The sequence below is a fragment of the Rissa tridactyla genome, chromosome 7 (assembly GCF_028500815.1).
Source record: "Rissa tridactyla isolate bRisTri1 chromosome 7, bRisTri1.patW.cur.20221130, whole genome shotgun sequence".
Lineage (NCBI taxonomy): Eukaryota > Metazoa > Chordata > Aves > Charadriiformes > Laridae > Rissa > Rissa tridactyla.
Window position 1 is genome coordinate 13,826,518 of NC_071472.1, and position 15,304 is coordinate 13,841,821.

The 15,304-nt window shown below is 49.4% G+C and overlaps 1 protein-coding gene across 3 annotated transcripts in view; it reads right to left on the minus strand.

Moving 5' to 3' along the window:
* The window catches only part of GLI2 (GLI family zinc finger 2), a 197,561-nt gene that overhangs the window by 35,669 nt on the left and 146,588 nt on the right, over window positions 1-15,304 (minus strand). For 2 of the 3 annotated variants that reach the window (XM_054209748.1, XM_054209749.1), the window contains 2 exons: window positions 6,875-7,077; window positions 5,000-5,191 (listed from right to left, as the gene is read on the minus strand). In XM_054209748.1, coding sequence (XP_054065723.1) covers window positions 5,000-5,191; window positions 6,875-7,077 — 395 coding nt within the window. Of the gene's footprint in view, window positions 1-446; window positions 503-4,999; window positions 5,192-6,874; window positions 7,078-15,304 lie in introns of those variants that run through there. The other variant, XM_054209750.1, reaches the window with a different exon arrangement.

Consider the following 15,304-nt stretch of genomic DNA (forward strand, 5'->3'; position numbering starts at 1 on the left):
CAGTGGGAGCTCCTTCAGGGCGAGGAAATCTCAGGCATCTCTTTACGGACAAGCATGTTGCTGTGATCTCGATTGCAGAGGGACATCGGGGGAAATCTGCTTCCAAACCACTGAGCCCATAAGGCACGTGGGCTGCAGATGGCTCACTCCCCCTCCTCACCGAAACACAGCCAGAGCCACTGCTTCCCCTGCACCCCCCGGCCAAGCCCCGGGATAAATACAGCGTTATCAAAACGGTCCCTCTTCCTGGCCGCTCACCAAGAAAACTCCACCCAAAGCATACGGAAATATCCCCCTCCTCCCGTCATCAGATTAAATCCAAAGGCAGCATAAAAACACAGGATGATCCCCTAATCAATAAGCAGCAGCAATAAACTACAAACGGTCTTCGCATAACCAGTTCCTTATTCCCCTCTCCCCTTCTGCAGCGGCAGCACACGTCTTACTCAGACTGCAGCAGATGCTGGACATTTGTTCTGGCACCAGACGCTGTCCTGGGACCCTTCTTTCTTCCCTCCCCAGGCCCGATCAGCTTTGCAGTTCAAGGAATACTAATGCTTCCCTCAAACCCTCGCTGAAAGACAAGGCTGCATTCTTCTACTCCCAATCCACAAGGTAACTGTTTAGACGACCCAACTTGCATATGTAAATTGAATTCTTTAGAAACCAGAGTGCAGCGGGATTCCAGACAGAGCGCTTATGGGATGCTCTGGGACTTTTTCCTCTCTTCTGCACATATTTTTCTGGGGAGGAAAACAGCATTGCTGGCTAGAAATGGGTGGGAAATTGTTTCCCATTCTCTGAACCTTTTCTGAGATTTCAGCAAGTTTCCATTCTGCGCTGGGACAAAGAAAACAACAAAAAAAAAGATCTTTCAGAGTTTATAAGGAAGCGACTACAGGGCGCGCCGTCTGCCCAGAGTAGCCAACAGCTGGCTTGTTTGGGAAGTCCTCTGTGAGCCAGCATATCCAGCCTGCAAACACCGAGCTGCTGATCCCTCAAGCCCCAGAAGAGGCACTTCTTTCCTCGGTCGCCGTGAGGCTGGGCTCTCTCCGTCCATCCTGATGGAGCAGTCGCTTCATGTAAACCTGCTGCAGGAGAGTCCTGAGCTCACCTCTCACAGACACACGCCTGCTGACTGCAGTAACCACCGGGCTGCACTGCCAGCCCTGCTCCTTACGCCGATGGCTATTAAATCATTCACTTGAAGTAGAAAGGCTCCAACAACACTGACTGAAAGAGGCCAGTGAAGCTGAATTGCTGTTTGACTTGGGGGAATAAAGTCCTGCTTGATGATTTGCCCACATCCCAGGCAACTGTGCCAGCCGCTAGCCAGTTGGCTCTCCTGGGCTGAACAAAGCCTTTTCCCAGTTAAACTGCTGGTCATGATCAAGATGTTCGTGACTGCCATGCACCAGGCAGCAAGAAACAGGGCAGGGATCCCTCCTCTAGCTCTGCAACTGGATGAAATGCTGTGACTGCAGGGTCATCCCTGCTGTTGGTAACTGTAAGGTTGCACAAACACATCCAGGCAGCCCTCCTGACCTGACTGACTACCTCTGTGCAGCACCGCTTGGATGTAAGTTGAACTCAAGACCTTTTTCCCCCGTTCCCTGACTCAGCATGGACAACCCACTGACACTTTCGACACTGTGCAAACAGAAGTGATGGATTTAAAGATGATCTCTGCTTCCCACCCTCACCATGAGAGTCTTATTCTGAAGATCAGGGCGTTGTTTCCAGATCTGCCACAGCTCTGCTCACTGATTATTTGGTCTCCTTTCTCTCTGGGGTCTCCAGTGATGAAGTAGCTTTGCTTTGTACAGTAATTTGAGATCTTCTGATGCTGATGTACAAGCATCGATTCAGTCTGGATACACTCTTCTTGAGAGCAAATGGCATCTCCTGAGGGGCTGAGGGGAATCACAGGAGCCCTTGTGCTTAGGAAAAAAAAAGAAGTTGAATGTACTAAACATGCTCAGAAAGCTGTAGTCATCTGCAGGTTCATCTGTACTCGTCACCAGTCTTTACTGTCCCAGGGATGCTCTTGAGATACCACTCTGTCACCTGGAATAATCCACCACGTGGCACCCACTTCTAGAATAGAAATGCAAAAGTTTGTTTTGATCTGGTGAACAGATCCTGTAAATTAGTCTCAGAAGTGCCCCAGCAGCAATGTTGTGACATTGGAAAGCAGTTAACTTTTGATTTGGAAGTGGATTTAAGCCTGGATTCAAACTTCACTCTCGGATTTAGAGTCCATGTTTGGATGACAGAATGACACAGGACAGCTAACTGAAGGGTTATAGGGTTATTTAGTCTCCACTGGAACTGGCCTGAAGATCCCAGCAGTCTGGTGAGTAGAACTTGAATTTGGTCTGCTTCAGTGTTTTAATTACTTCTAGCTGCACAGTGAAAACCCTGCTAAGAGATACAGCGCTGGGGCACCCTCGCTTAGTCACCATTTAAACACTCAGCAGACTTGGCGCATGCTCTGTACCAACAAGCTCCAGCTGACACTTACGTCCTATTACTTTTCCTGATCCTAGACACCTGATGGGATGAAAAAACACTGACAAACGCAGAGGCATTGAGAAATTCTCCAAGAAATGCAATTACAGCAGCCAGAAGGGCTCAGGTATGTGTCTGTGGAGGAACTACCATACCCACTGGCTAGGGCTCCCATGGACCTGCAGATGTGTGGAGGTGACATGACACTGAATAGGCCAGTTTTAATATATGCTTATCTGCTGCTTTTTCTTTTGCAGGTGCCACTGTTATCACAGATGTGTGAAGGTGCTGCGTGTGGTTTAGCAGGAGCTACCTGCATTTTCAGCAAAGTAATTCTTATAAAGTTCTTATGCTCTGGGGCTCCCTGGGAAGAAAAGGGCTCTCTGAATGGCAGACGCTGTGAGGTGGTGACTCACTGGGGGTTTATGCATACTACTGATATTCTTGTCTCAGAAAAGCACCATAAGAGGATGCTTTATTACATTATCTGTTCAACTATTTACTTAGGCCCTGCTGATTTAAATTTTTGAAATAATTTTCTAAAAAGAGAAGGAGACTCTGGTTCCTCAGCCAGCATTCCAGAGCCATCCAATTTAGTCTCCGCCTTGAGAACACACAATTCTCTCTCCTCTCCAGCTGATAGATAAACCCAAACACATAGACCAGAGACTGGCACTGGGCTGCTGCTCCTTTGCACATTCTTATAAAGCAGTCTTCAGCGTCTCATGTCACATCCTCGTGACATTTGTAAGTCTTCATCTCACTCAGAGCATGTGAAGGCCCAGAAGAGGCTTTCCAGTTACTCATCAACAAAGCTTTACTGAAAGATCAAAATAAACGCTTGGTGAGCCCTGGCTTTGCAGTAAATAATGGTTATGAGCTTGGCTGCATGAAACCGGGACCTTTGATACGTGATTCACTCTAGAGATGTTTTCAGGAGAAGGCAAGAAGGAAGACAGTCTTCTGCCAAGGGGAGTATCTCAGATGACTTCAGATAAAGACCGATCTTCAGCAAACCAATGGAGGAGCATCTTGGTGTGCTGAGAGTCAGCCTGCGCTAGCATGAAAACAGTTGTGTTTGCTTCCCTTAATGGCTGTTTATCTGGCACTTCAGCGAGGCACTGCTGGTCAGAGATGGACTAATAAGGAGGCAAGGAGGAAGGAGCCTTGTTCATGAGCCCGAGGAGAACTTGGCAGGGCTGCTTTGCACCCATCTGCTATAACCACAGCCATTAACCCTTTGGAGGGAAGACAGAGCGGTCTGACTGACCAACTGCTTTGTAGCGGAGAAGCCTGGAATATATTTTGGGTGTTAGAAGCAGGATGGTACCAAGGAGCATGTGATTTCCCTTTCAAACTGGGATCCAGGTTCACGATTAATCTAGGAATTGGCAGAAGAAAATGACTATTCAGGTAAAACTTCCGCAGCAGCTGCAGATGAGAAATTGTTTTTTTGTTAGAAATAGCTATAAGCCTCCATCACTGAACAGCCAGAACAGCTTTTATCATTCTAAACCAGTCACTTTACGAAGCAGCAAGACCGCAAAGTCTTTCATCTTAAAAGCTCAACAACAGAAACTTTGAAGCGGTAATGAAACGATGCAGATCTCCACTCCAAAAATTATAATGGTCCACAGGCAAATCCAAAGGCAGCCCAGGAAACAGCAGCCGGGATCTGAAAGTCGAGCTGAGACTTCTCTTTCTTGCAGCAGAAATGATCCCCAAACTGCCCTCTGTAATATCCGCACAACCCCAGTTCTTACGAGATGTGGCATAAAGTGAAAGGAAAGACATTTCTAACAGCTCTAAAAATCATTTAGACCTCAGATATGCTTCCAGATAGACATTACACATCTCAACAGGGCAGCAGTCAGGCCGCAGGGGTGACTCAGCACCACAGCGCCTAACGTGATTTTATTTCTTCTTCATTTAGCCAGGAGTGAGAATTTTCTGGGTTTATAATGCCCGATACTAGCATAAATACCACATTCCTGCAATTTTTTTTCTCCCACGAAGTACTAACATGCTCTCTCCACCGTGGTTCCCCGTTAACATATTTTTTCCTCCTCGGGGACTCGAGAGGTCCCAACCAAGACAAGAGATCCATCATGCTGAGCAAAGCTATGCCTGGAAATGGCCGGCCTTTGCCCCAGACACCAACCAGGCAAAACATGGGGAGCCGAAGTTGGAGCTTGCCCCCAGGCATGTTGTGGTCACCTGTGGCCAAGGTAGCGGGATGGCAGCAACACCCTGTTCGCTGGACCAGCCCTTCTGCTACCCATGCCATCCTCCCAAAAAGGCCACAACATGTATATTTTATACATATATATGGAATGAGGCAATCTTTTAACCCAAAAATTATAGCGCAGCACCCATGGTTTTTGGAAGGGCAGAGTGACCACATATAGCAACCTCCACCTGGAGGTCAGCCCCATCCATCTGCCCCACAATTTCAGCCATGCTGGGGAGGACGCGGACCACTACTCACCATCGACAGGGCTGAGGTAATCGTGGAGGTGGGCTGTGCTGGCTGCTCCCCCGCTCTGCATCAGGAGGTCCCCATAGGGGTTCGGGTGGCCGGCCATCAGCGTCATTTGGTGGTAGTATTCGGCGGGGTTGGCTCCCGGTGGCGGTGGGGGCAGCCCGAAGAGACCTCGCTCCTTCAGGTGCTCGTGAGCCACTGCCGGAGCCGCGGGCGAGGAGAAAAACATGGGGAGAAGGTTCCCACCGCAACGTTAGACCTCGGCGCTGACGTTGGCGGCCCCGTCTCCCCCCCGCGCCCCCCGCCAGCCCCCGCGTAGGGCTCTTGTGACGTGCGCTTGGGCGTGCTTCTGCGGACAAAAGAGACTAAGCTGGGGCCTCTGCATTCCTCCATTTCCGCAAATTTATAAACAATCTCTCGTTCCCCCTTCTAATAATCCTCCCGTTCGGACGCAGCCAGCACCCCAGGGAGGGGGGAGAGGGCCCAGCCCGCCGGCAGCAGTAACCCTGTCAGCATTAACATCCCTGCCTATTAGGAAGGAAAGACAAATGCAGCCCAGTTCCCGATAGCAGCGCAAGGAAATTAAAGCCAAGGTCTAATGCATAGAGCTAGGTTTAGTGTCTGGCAGCATAAAACCATTTTGGCTGCCAAAGCCAATTACGCTCACTTTCTCCCAGCTGTAATTTTTCAAACCTGCCTCCCCACCCGCTTGCCCCATTAACTTATTTACCACCGCCTTAGAAAAAAAAAAAAGGGGAAAAAAAAAAAAGAAAAGCAACCCAAAACACAATGCCTTTTTTTCATAGCAAATAACGAAACTGGCGTTGGAAGGGGAGGATGGGGCAGAGCGTGCGCACTTCAGCCATCAGACCTCTCTGCGACAGGCGGCTGGGAGTTCGGATGACGTTTTGGGGGAGGGAAGAAGATGCATGCATCTCCCCATCACCCTAGTGATGTTTTTTTTAGCCACAGAAGATGGTTTTATGCTGCTAGACGCTAAGCCGGGGGCCTTGTCACTCTCTGGTGTGCTTTGCTTTGAGGTGGTGAAGGGCCGCTTGTCCCCACAGCAGATCGGGAGCCGAGAGATGCCGGGGTTTGCCGGGTGCGCAGAGACCAGGTCCCCAAACCCTATCTGCTCCCTGGGCACCGAGCCAGCCGCCTGCAACCATGTAATGAGGCACTTCTGATAAAGTCAGTCGCAACTTGCACCTCCCCAAGTGAAAGCAGAGTTGTGCTTTTCCCCCTTTCCCTGCTTGGCTGTTTTTGTCCCGAGCTCCCCAGCACAGGGTCTGCCGGGGCTCGGAGAGCATCACCACCTCCCTGTGCACCCAGCGCTGGCTCCCCGCACGCCCTCGCTTTCCCCAAAAGCTGCTGCAGGGCAGCTCAGGAGAAAGGAGGGATAAAGTATGGCCCCTCTCCTTTGCCCAGCAGCCATCCTGCCCCAAGACACAAAGCCAACAGGGAATAACCCAGCTGGCGTTGCCTCATCTCTGCAATGTCAATCCCAGCCAGGCCAGGCGGCCGGAGTGACTGTGACCCTCTTTGGGGGAAGCAGGGCTCCCAGTAGAGACATAAGAGCGGGGAAGCTTGTAAGAGAGCCGAGAGCGCTGCAGAAAGGAACGTACTTTAAGCAAAATATTTATAATATGATCCAGCGGTAATAGCTATTCTCACGCTCTGCTTTCTCAGTGCAATGATGCAAAACAAATGTGTAGTTAAAGGAGGGGAAAAAAAAAAAAACACCCAAAAAGAAAAAGAGACAGCTCTCCCACTTCAGAGAGCAGCCGCGGAGCCTTTGCAGCTGTAAATCCTCGGGTTTTAGGGAATTTCAGTGCTGGTGAGCTACAAAATCGCTGCAGTACCAGTAGCACAGCGTCTTACCGTCGGCGGGGCTGAGGCCCCTGGCAGCGGAGATGACGGAGAGCGTGGGGCTGCCGTGGACAGAGCGGAGGTAGTGCTCCATGTGGGGTGCCACGTAGGGGTGCGGCGGGCTGAAGGGCGATTCGCCGGGCCCGGTGGGGTGCGGAGAGAGGCGGATGAGGGAGATGTCAGAGATGACGGGGCTGCCGCTCAGAGGAGGAGGCCTGGGAAGGAAACAGAGACACATCGTCACTCGCAGCCACCCGGGGCGGGCACAGATGCCTGCCACCCTTCTCCCTCCCACCCCACTGCCTTCGCCTGTGAGGAGGAGATAGAGCACATGGTGGGAAAATCCTCTCCTCTTGCCATACGTGGAGCCTGAAGCCAGCGCAAGCTTCCTGCAGACCCGCACCCTCATTGCACCTAACGTGTATTGGTGCAAGGTGGCTCACTGCAGCTGGGCTGGTGTGAAAAGGGGCTTGGGGCAATGCCTGCACATCTGTCTGCGTGGAGCACACCCCATGCTGGAGATGTCACCCCGTGCAGGGTGTCACCCTGTCGCAGGGGGAGCCTGGCTACACGGAGACGTTCGAGGCAAACTCGGGGTTTGCAAGCTCCTTGCTGTCCCCGGGTATCCATCCAGATGTTTAGTGCTGCCACGTGCAGACAAAGCCCCGGACAGGGCTGCCTGTGAAAGGATGTAAACGGCGCAAGGATCACTTCTAGGATTTTGAGGTGAGCCGTGCTCTGCTGGGCTCAGCCAGCGCTGGCGGAGCAGCCCTCCCCGCCTGCGTCCATCACGGCTTGCACAAACCTCCTTGACAGGTCGGTGGTACGGTTCAGAGGGCAAAAGTTCAGGAGAGGTTTTATTGCATGCTTTCGGGGGGCCGTCTCTGTTAAATCCCTCAGATCTTCCTCAGGCCAAGTGTTACCTGAGAAAGAAGCCAGTAAACGCTGAGGGATTCAGCAGGTAAGAAAAAAGAGTCACAGGCATGTTTCAGCACTCGAGCAGTTTTTGCAGGGTGAGCAAGGATGGAGGAGAAAGTGTACGGATATCTCCCAGGCACGTCTGCTGCTGTACCCTTCAGCCTCTTAGACAAAGTGCAGAGGGTGCAAGGAGGGGAGAAAAAGTTACACGCCCTGACCTGAGAAGCAGAAAATCTGAGCTAGACACCAAAAGAGGCAGAACTGTCATTAGGCAAAACGAAAGGGCAAAATCTGCTTTGCGTTAGCATTCTCTGTACTCACAGACTTGTGGAAGCGGAGCTGGTGTGGAGACGCAGGTCACAGCAGGGACGGCATTCATCCCTGGCTGGGTGCTTTGGCCAGGCTGAGGAAGATGGATGTGGGGCCCCGTGGGGCTCCATCCCGGGCATGGGAGACCATGGGGATTCGGGGTTTCAGAGGTCAGGGATCTGGGACGTGGGCTGAGCTAAGGGATGGTATTACAAAGGTCCTTCCCTAAGAATATCCAAATACGCCATTAGCGAGAGCATGTAAGATCCGTCTCAAAATGCACAGACAACCACAAACACGAGGGTCTGAGCAGTTTAGACATGCCACCTGCACCTCAGGATCTGAGTCCCACCCTGCCTTATCAACAGTTCAGGTGCATTTTAATTTATTTGTAATACTTGCATATCAACAAAACCACACAGAAATGTAATATAAGCTTTGCAGACTTATTCAGCAGTTTACGAGCATGTTTGTCTTTGTTTGATCTTCCGCGTGTTTCTATGTCTTTCTGATAAATTAGTAAACCTTGTGGCTTTTTGAACACTTTCTGCTGATGGGTAGTAAATTAAATGCCTTTTAAAATATTTATAGTTCAAAGTACTCTCCTGTAGCAATGCGCTCCGCGGCTCACTGGTGTGAAATACAAGGCAGTGAAAACCTATCAGATATGAAGGACTTGTGGAGATGCACTGCCACCGACACACACACACGCGCGCGCGCGTCGGAGCGAGACCGGGGTTTCGCTGGAGGAACACCCACCAGCATCGAGCCTGTCTTCTTTTACGGCACTGAAAGACAAACTTATGATGGCATGGCTATTTTGGACCTCATAACCTCCCCACCTGCCACGCCATGGCATGTTTGTTCTAAGGGTGAGCGAAGTCCCTCTCCGAGCCGCTCTCGGGTGCCTCTCGCCATGACGTCAGCCGCGGCGGCGGCGAGCTCGGGAAAGCTGCAGCCGAGGCCGCCGGGGCTGGTTTCTGTCGAGGCTGCTAATAAAGGCGGCCGAGCACGGAGCCGACCAATTTATTTCTACCAGGGAGGACGGAGAAGTGAATCAAAGTCTCTGTTCCAGATTTAGTTTCAATTCATTTCTAATAATCTCCACCGCCTCATCTGGAAAAAATGAAACAGGATTAAAAAAAATGATGTCATTAAGAAAACATCTGACTAATTTTTCTTCTGACGAAGACTTAATATAAGTGAGGGGGGATGTAAATTAAAAGCAGCCCCAATCTTCCCTGGGCCACAGAGCCTGCCTTAATACATAAGCCATGAAAGAAATTTTCTTACATATACAATAAGTTCCCTCTTTCATCAGTACTCACAGCTTCTCCCCAAAGGATTGTGAACTTCTTTGATGCAGGCTTGAAACTATGTATTACCAGGTTTACGAGCCTTCGGAGCCTCCGCTGATCAAACTGTGAGGCCAACATCTAAAATGTGTATAACAATATGAAGGGTTTGCTGTTCATTTTCTCTTGTGCTAAATTGGGCAGAAATGCCGGAGTCCCTCAGAACAGGAAAACTCCACCCTGGCCAAAAAGGTAACGCTGGGAAAAAGATCAAGAATTCACCCAAAATGCATGCAGCTGGAGACCTGGGTGGTGTTTCAACATGAGACTTGACCGTGCGTGTAAAGACCAGGCTGGAGAGCAGGATTCTCCTTACGGCTCTGCTTAAAGTCTCTCCTTGCTGCACCTCTGCATCTGTGCAGCAGGACAGCCGTACTCCCACCAGTCTGCCTCCTGAGAGCCCTCCCAGGCAGGGTCGCCTCTCACTGGTGTACACCTACGATTCTAGCAAAGCACAAATTCTAGCGTGGCGCAGCACGTCCCAAAATAATGTGGCTTCCTGTAGCTGCCTACCAGGAACGGCTCACTCGGCCGGAGGGATCCTCTGCTCCTAACTCCCCAAAAGCTTGATTTTTTCCCCTTCTTTTTTCCAGTTGCGCCACTTGCATTATTTCCCATCTAAACCCCAAGGCCCAGAGTGTGCCATCGCATCGGCGGTCTGCAAATACACAGCGAGAGCCAACCGTGGCCTCGCAGGCCTGCTCCCGGACTGGCAAAGGGACAACAACTAGCTGCTGCTTTTTAGAGGCAGTGGCTTAAATGGGGGAGTCGTGATGTGATGCTGGGGGAAGGTGGCTCTGCCCCACACCCAGCTCACCTCCTGGGCAAGCGAGTCTCCCCATCCCCATGCCCCAAACCCCGCAGCGGGACAAACTCCAGCTTGGTGTGGTGACCCAGCCCGTGCAACGGTGCCGTGGTGCCAGAGCTGGGTTTCTCAGTGTGGCCGTAGAGCTTCCTGCCTAGACCTCCGCTATCCATACATCACCCCCTGCTCCCTCCCTGGATCCTGTGGATGGCACGAGGAGAACACCCCAGCGCCTGGGGGGGAGCTCACGGCTCTGCTGAAGACAACGCTGTAAAAATCTCGCTGCCTGCAGCGGGACGAGGGATTTCACCTGACCACATATATTTCTGAAGAAACTGGGATTCTGGTTTTCAAATAGGCTAAGGGAATTGGGTGTCCAAATGCCATTAAATTTAATGGGAGCCAGAGGCCTGTTTTCCCTGCGGCTCCGGCGAGAAGCCCAGGCTCTATAATTAATGCTCAGGACTTGTAGAGCAATTTGCATCTCTGACGAAGCACACGAGCCCTGATTCATTTCCTCCCCCACCCAGGAGAGGCTTTCCCTTCCCCACTCTCTAACAGAGGGAGACAGAGGCTGAGGGGGGGAGACATTACCTGACCCATCTAAGGGCTGCGGGGCGTTGGGGTGATGCTGGGGGCATGCATGCTGCGGAAGGCTTTACAGAGCAGGTCTTCACCAGTGCGGTGGATAACCATCCTCAGAGAGCGGAAATCCTTGCCCTGTTTACCTGGCTCCAGACGCCTGCAGAGCGGGACCGTGGGGCAGCAGCGGAGGAGCACGACCAGCACGAGGAGAGCTACCAGCATTGGAGATGTGACACACGCTGCCAGTGGGACACTACGAGTTTTTTGGTGGTTTTCCAGGAGCTGGTAACTCCTTAACTGTCCTTCACTGGGGAAAAGTGATCCACTTCACTTTCCTGCTTCCCGGTTTTGCTGAAAGGAGCACCAGCTTGTCCAAAGCTCTACAGTCTCATCCCAAAGGTGTGGGGGGAAGGAGCTGGTAGTTTCTCAAGGCAAAAAAATTCAGCCTGTGGTTTTCAGAGAGGTGGACTAGCATGGCCCTGGTTGTGCCTCGGAGCCTGGCAGGCACTTGCCCCCCATGCCGCTGCTCACAGGAGGTGCTGCTCTTGGTGCATCACAGCTGGACACGGCACTGAGAAAGGATCCTCATGGTCCCACGGCAGAGAAGCAGCATCACCTCTGAGGATCTGGGCTGGGCAACCCCTCAGGGGCTGGCAAAACCAGTGCTGGCTGCTATGAACAGGGTCTTGAGGTAAGTTTTTGTCATGCTGCTCTCCCCCTGCGGTCACGCACCAGCAATCCCAAAATCTTGCGCAGTGGAGAAGAGGCACCGTCTCCCCACTACTGCATGCAGGTCTGGAGCCTCAGCAAGGGGCACCCAGCAATGAATGCAACAGTTAAAGAAGTTGCACATTTCTGAAATAATCTCCATCCGTTAAGTAAAACCCAGAAAAATGGGGACAATTAACCATCACTAATGTCCCATGACTCTTCTAAATTAATACTTACGTGCCAAATACATTCATTCAGTGGAAAACAAAGGGCTGAATACTTTTCCATATGCTTAATGGAATACGGACACTTGCAGGCAATTGTTTTGCTGTACAATAAAAAAAAAAACTGCATAGCTGCTACACAGAGATGGAAGCTAGGAACAGAGCTGCTCAAAGGGAGGGGTATCATAGCCTGGTAGACTTTTGCTATAAGAAAAAAGCTTTTAAAGCCAACAATCCCCTCTAAACCCCACACAGAAATCCTTGCTTTTGTTTTGTTTTAAATAAAACAACCTGGCCTGGCTTTTGCAATTCTTGTGCACCCAGAACACTACCCAAAGTCTGCATGAGATGGAGGAGAGCCATATGGATGCCCGAAAAAGGGACCGCGCTCACGGCAGACACGCTACATATGGGATGCCAAAGCTGCACCCAGCAGGAAACCTAAAATGCCCCAGGATTCATGCTAAACGATTCAGTCTAAACAGCTTTCGCCAGCCCCTCAACTTCACCTCTGTTTATTTCTGATTTAAAGTCCCTTACAACAGGAAGGGCGAGAGGTCGCGGTACCCTCAGAATTAAAGCCCTCGAGGTCCCTCAAAAGAAGGTACCTCTCAGAGGTCAAACCTGGGCCACAACTATCGAATCCACATGGCATTTGATCATTCACGAAGATTTCCTCCTTTCCCAGTTTTTTGGCTCAGAGACTGGAGGATCTGCCGGGAGCAGCATCATGGAGCTGCCTTGCAGCCGCCTCTCCCCCCCAGCCACTGCCAGGGAGCGCGGGGGCAGCCCAGTGATGAGGCGACAAGGAATCACTCACGCTTCCCAGCTCTCCCGGCACTGCAACAAGTTGATAATTATCCAGTAAAGTGACCTGATGCTCAAATATAGGGCTATCAAGTCAAAGATGCCAGCTTAGGTGTCCCGCTAGGAAGAGATCAGGATGGGGACCCAAGAGACATCATTGTTAATTCCCAGCCCTCCCCTGCCGGGATGCTCAGCACAATTCATTTTATTTCTTTTTCGTGTATTTTCTCAGCTCTGTATGCTCAGCACAATTAATTTTATTTCTTTTTCCTGTATTTTCTCAGCCTAAAATGGCATTAATAATGTCTTTTTTCTCCTTCCTTTTTTCCATACCCACACATATGAATATTATAGAAAACCAGAACTACCTTTGCTAATTCAGCAATTAGTGCACTCACTTATAAGAAGCTGTGAACCTGGACGAAAATTGCTAAAGCTTCTCTGCAGAAATTTAACGGGCACTCTTTGAGCAGTTCCCGTTTTCTCCTTTCCCCTCAAAAATGGCTTTGAGGCATGGAAAGCATGAAACACACAAAAAAATTATTTTAACAGTGAGGGCAAGTTCCCATTAGATGGGTTTACAGAGAGCAGTGGTAAATTCAGCGCTGCTGCAAGACTTTACAGCAAAACTAGATGTTTTTCTAAAAGATGGGCTCTCGGTGTACACTCTCGGTGTAAAAAAAACTGCAATTTTTTTAATAGTAGAAAAGAGTAATTTCTCCCACTGTAGAAATTAAAGGGGGGAATGGCCAGTGTCGCAGATGTCAGATCAGCAGTAATTCCTTTGGGCCTTAACAGACACAAATCTCTGAATATAAAATCCCTTATTTGTGGATTTGTGGTTTCGGCACTGCTTTGAGAAGGATTTAGGTAGACACCATGAAAAATCCCATCGTGCATCCATTGGCGATGGTAGTTGTCTAAATACCTTTAAAAATCATGCCTTAAAGTCTAATCTTGTGCCACTGAAGGCAAAGGAAACTCTGCCACTGATGGCAAGAGCAACAAAAACAGCCTCTAATTAGACGATTCCTCTGTTTTCCACCTGCACCATGGAAACAGTATCGTAATCTAAGGTGGGTGCCATTTCTTAGCACAATTTTTTTCCATCCCTCAGAAAAACATATTCAAGACTTATATGCAACTTCTAGCGTATGAGGTCAATTTAACATATTTGCTCCAGGTAAAAAAAAAAAGGATCTTTGTTTCCAAATTAAAAAAAAAAGCTAAACATCTTTCATTTTTCCTTTCAAAAGACCATTCCGTTTTCCAACACACCTGACTTCAATCCTCAGTTAAAATATCTAAAACCAAGAACAAATGGAACAAAAGACTTAATTTCACCTTATGGAAGAGTATTATTAATGTTTATCAATGAAATCAAAAGTATTTTGGTTTAGAGCTTGAAACATTTTTTTTCCATCTAAGGTCCCTCAGAAGTTAACACCTTTCGTAAACTCACAGGCTGTTGGCAGCATCTTTGGAGGGAAAAAATTTGTGAGCCTAAGTACAGGAACAGACCCTCAAATTAGAAACTCTCCTAACTATGTGCGGTTTCTTATTGTATTCACGCTGCATTTACCACAATGCGGGTCTAGTTTTGGCTGACACTTGTAGGCACAACTGCAACACGATAACAACAACAATATCAATATTTGCTTTTAAAATGGAAGAAAAATGCAAATTTTTAATAAGTAAGGTTGCCCTCCATTATACAACACACAAAGAAGCAAGACATCAAAGGTAGAAATTAGAGTTGATACGGGACCTTCAAACCCAAATCAAATTAGTGTCTTGAGGAGAGATCTTTGATTTAAGCTTAATAGTGGTGATTTTTTCTTGGGTTGTTTTACACTTAATCAGCCACACAGCCCACTGTGCAGACATATGTTCCCAAAGCACATCAAAGCAAGTAAACATTCTGTTTCAGATCCTAATATCCTTTTTTATCCAATTATCTTACTTACATGATCTTTTAATTTAAGTTCTGAAAGCCCACCTTTTCACACAAGCTTTCCTTTAGCGACGGAGGTAGAAGGATGACCAGCTCAGTTCTTGTGAGATACCCGCCAAAAAAAACCCCCAACGAATAAATCAAAGCGCAGCAGATGAGTCTCTAAGATAGTTTCTTGAGAGATTAATGATGAAAGCCTTCAGAGAAGAAGCATATTTTAAGAAGGGAAACTTCAAGGAAGATAGCTGAGGGGGAGAGAGGGAAGGAGAGTGCGAGGAAAGGCATGAAAGAAAGCATGGATAAAAGTGCAAGTGCCAATGGAAGTAGTTCAGCGACAGACCGAAGGAGCAACGCAAACCTGGAGGCATGTGAACTTCAGGTTGAAACCTCCAGGCATGAGAACTCCATTCCAGTCGTCACAAAACCCGAGAGCTGGGGTGTCGAAATGCCGCAGGCGCAGGGCAGGGAGGGGATGAGGGCTGGGCAGCGGCATTGCAGATGTCAAGGGGGAAGAAGCAAGGTGGGAAGCAGTGGGGAATGAGATGGGAAAGGTGTGGATACCGACCGGATCCTGATGGCAGAGCTGAGTAGGAAGTCGAGGAAGATCTGAGAGGATTCTGTGCTGGTGCGGGCATGTGGGAAATGAGTGTTGGAAAGATGTGTCGGATGCGACACAGCCGTTTCTCCGCATCTGATTGATTTCCCTTGGGACACATGTTGAGGATATTAGCACTTTCAAGCGAATATTTTGCTTGTAGCTGTGAAGACACTGGG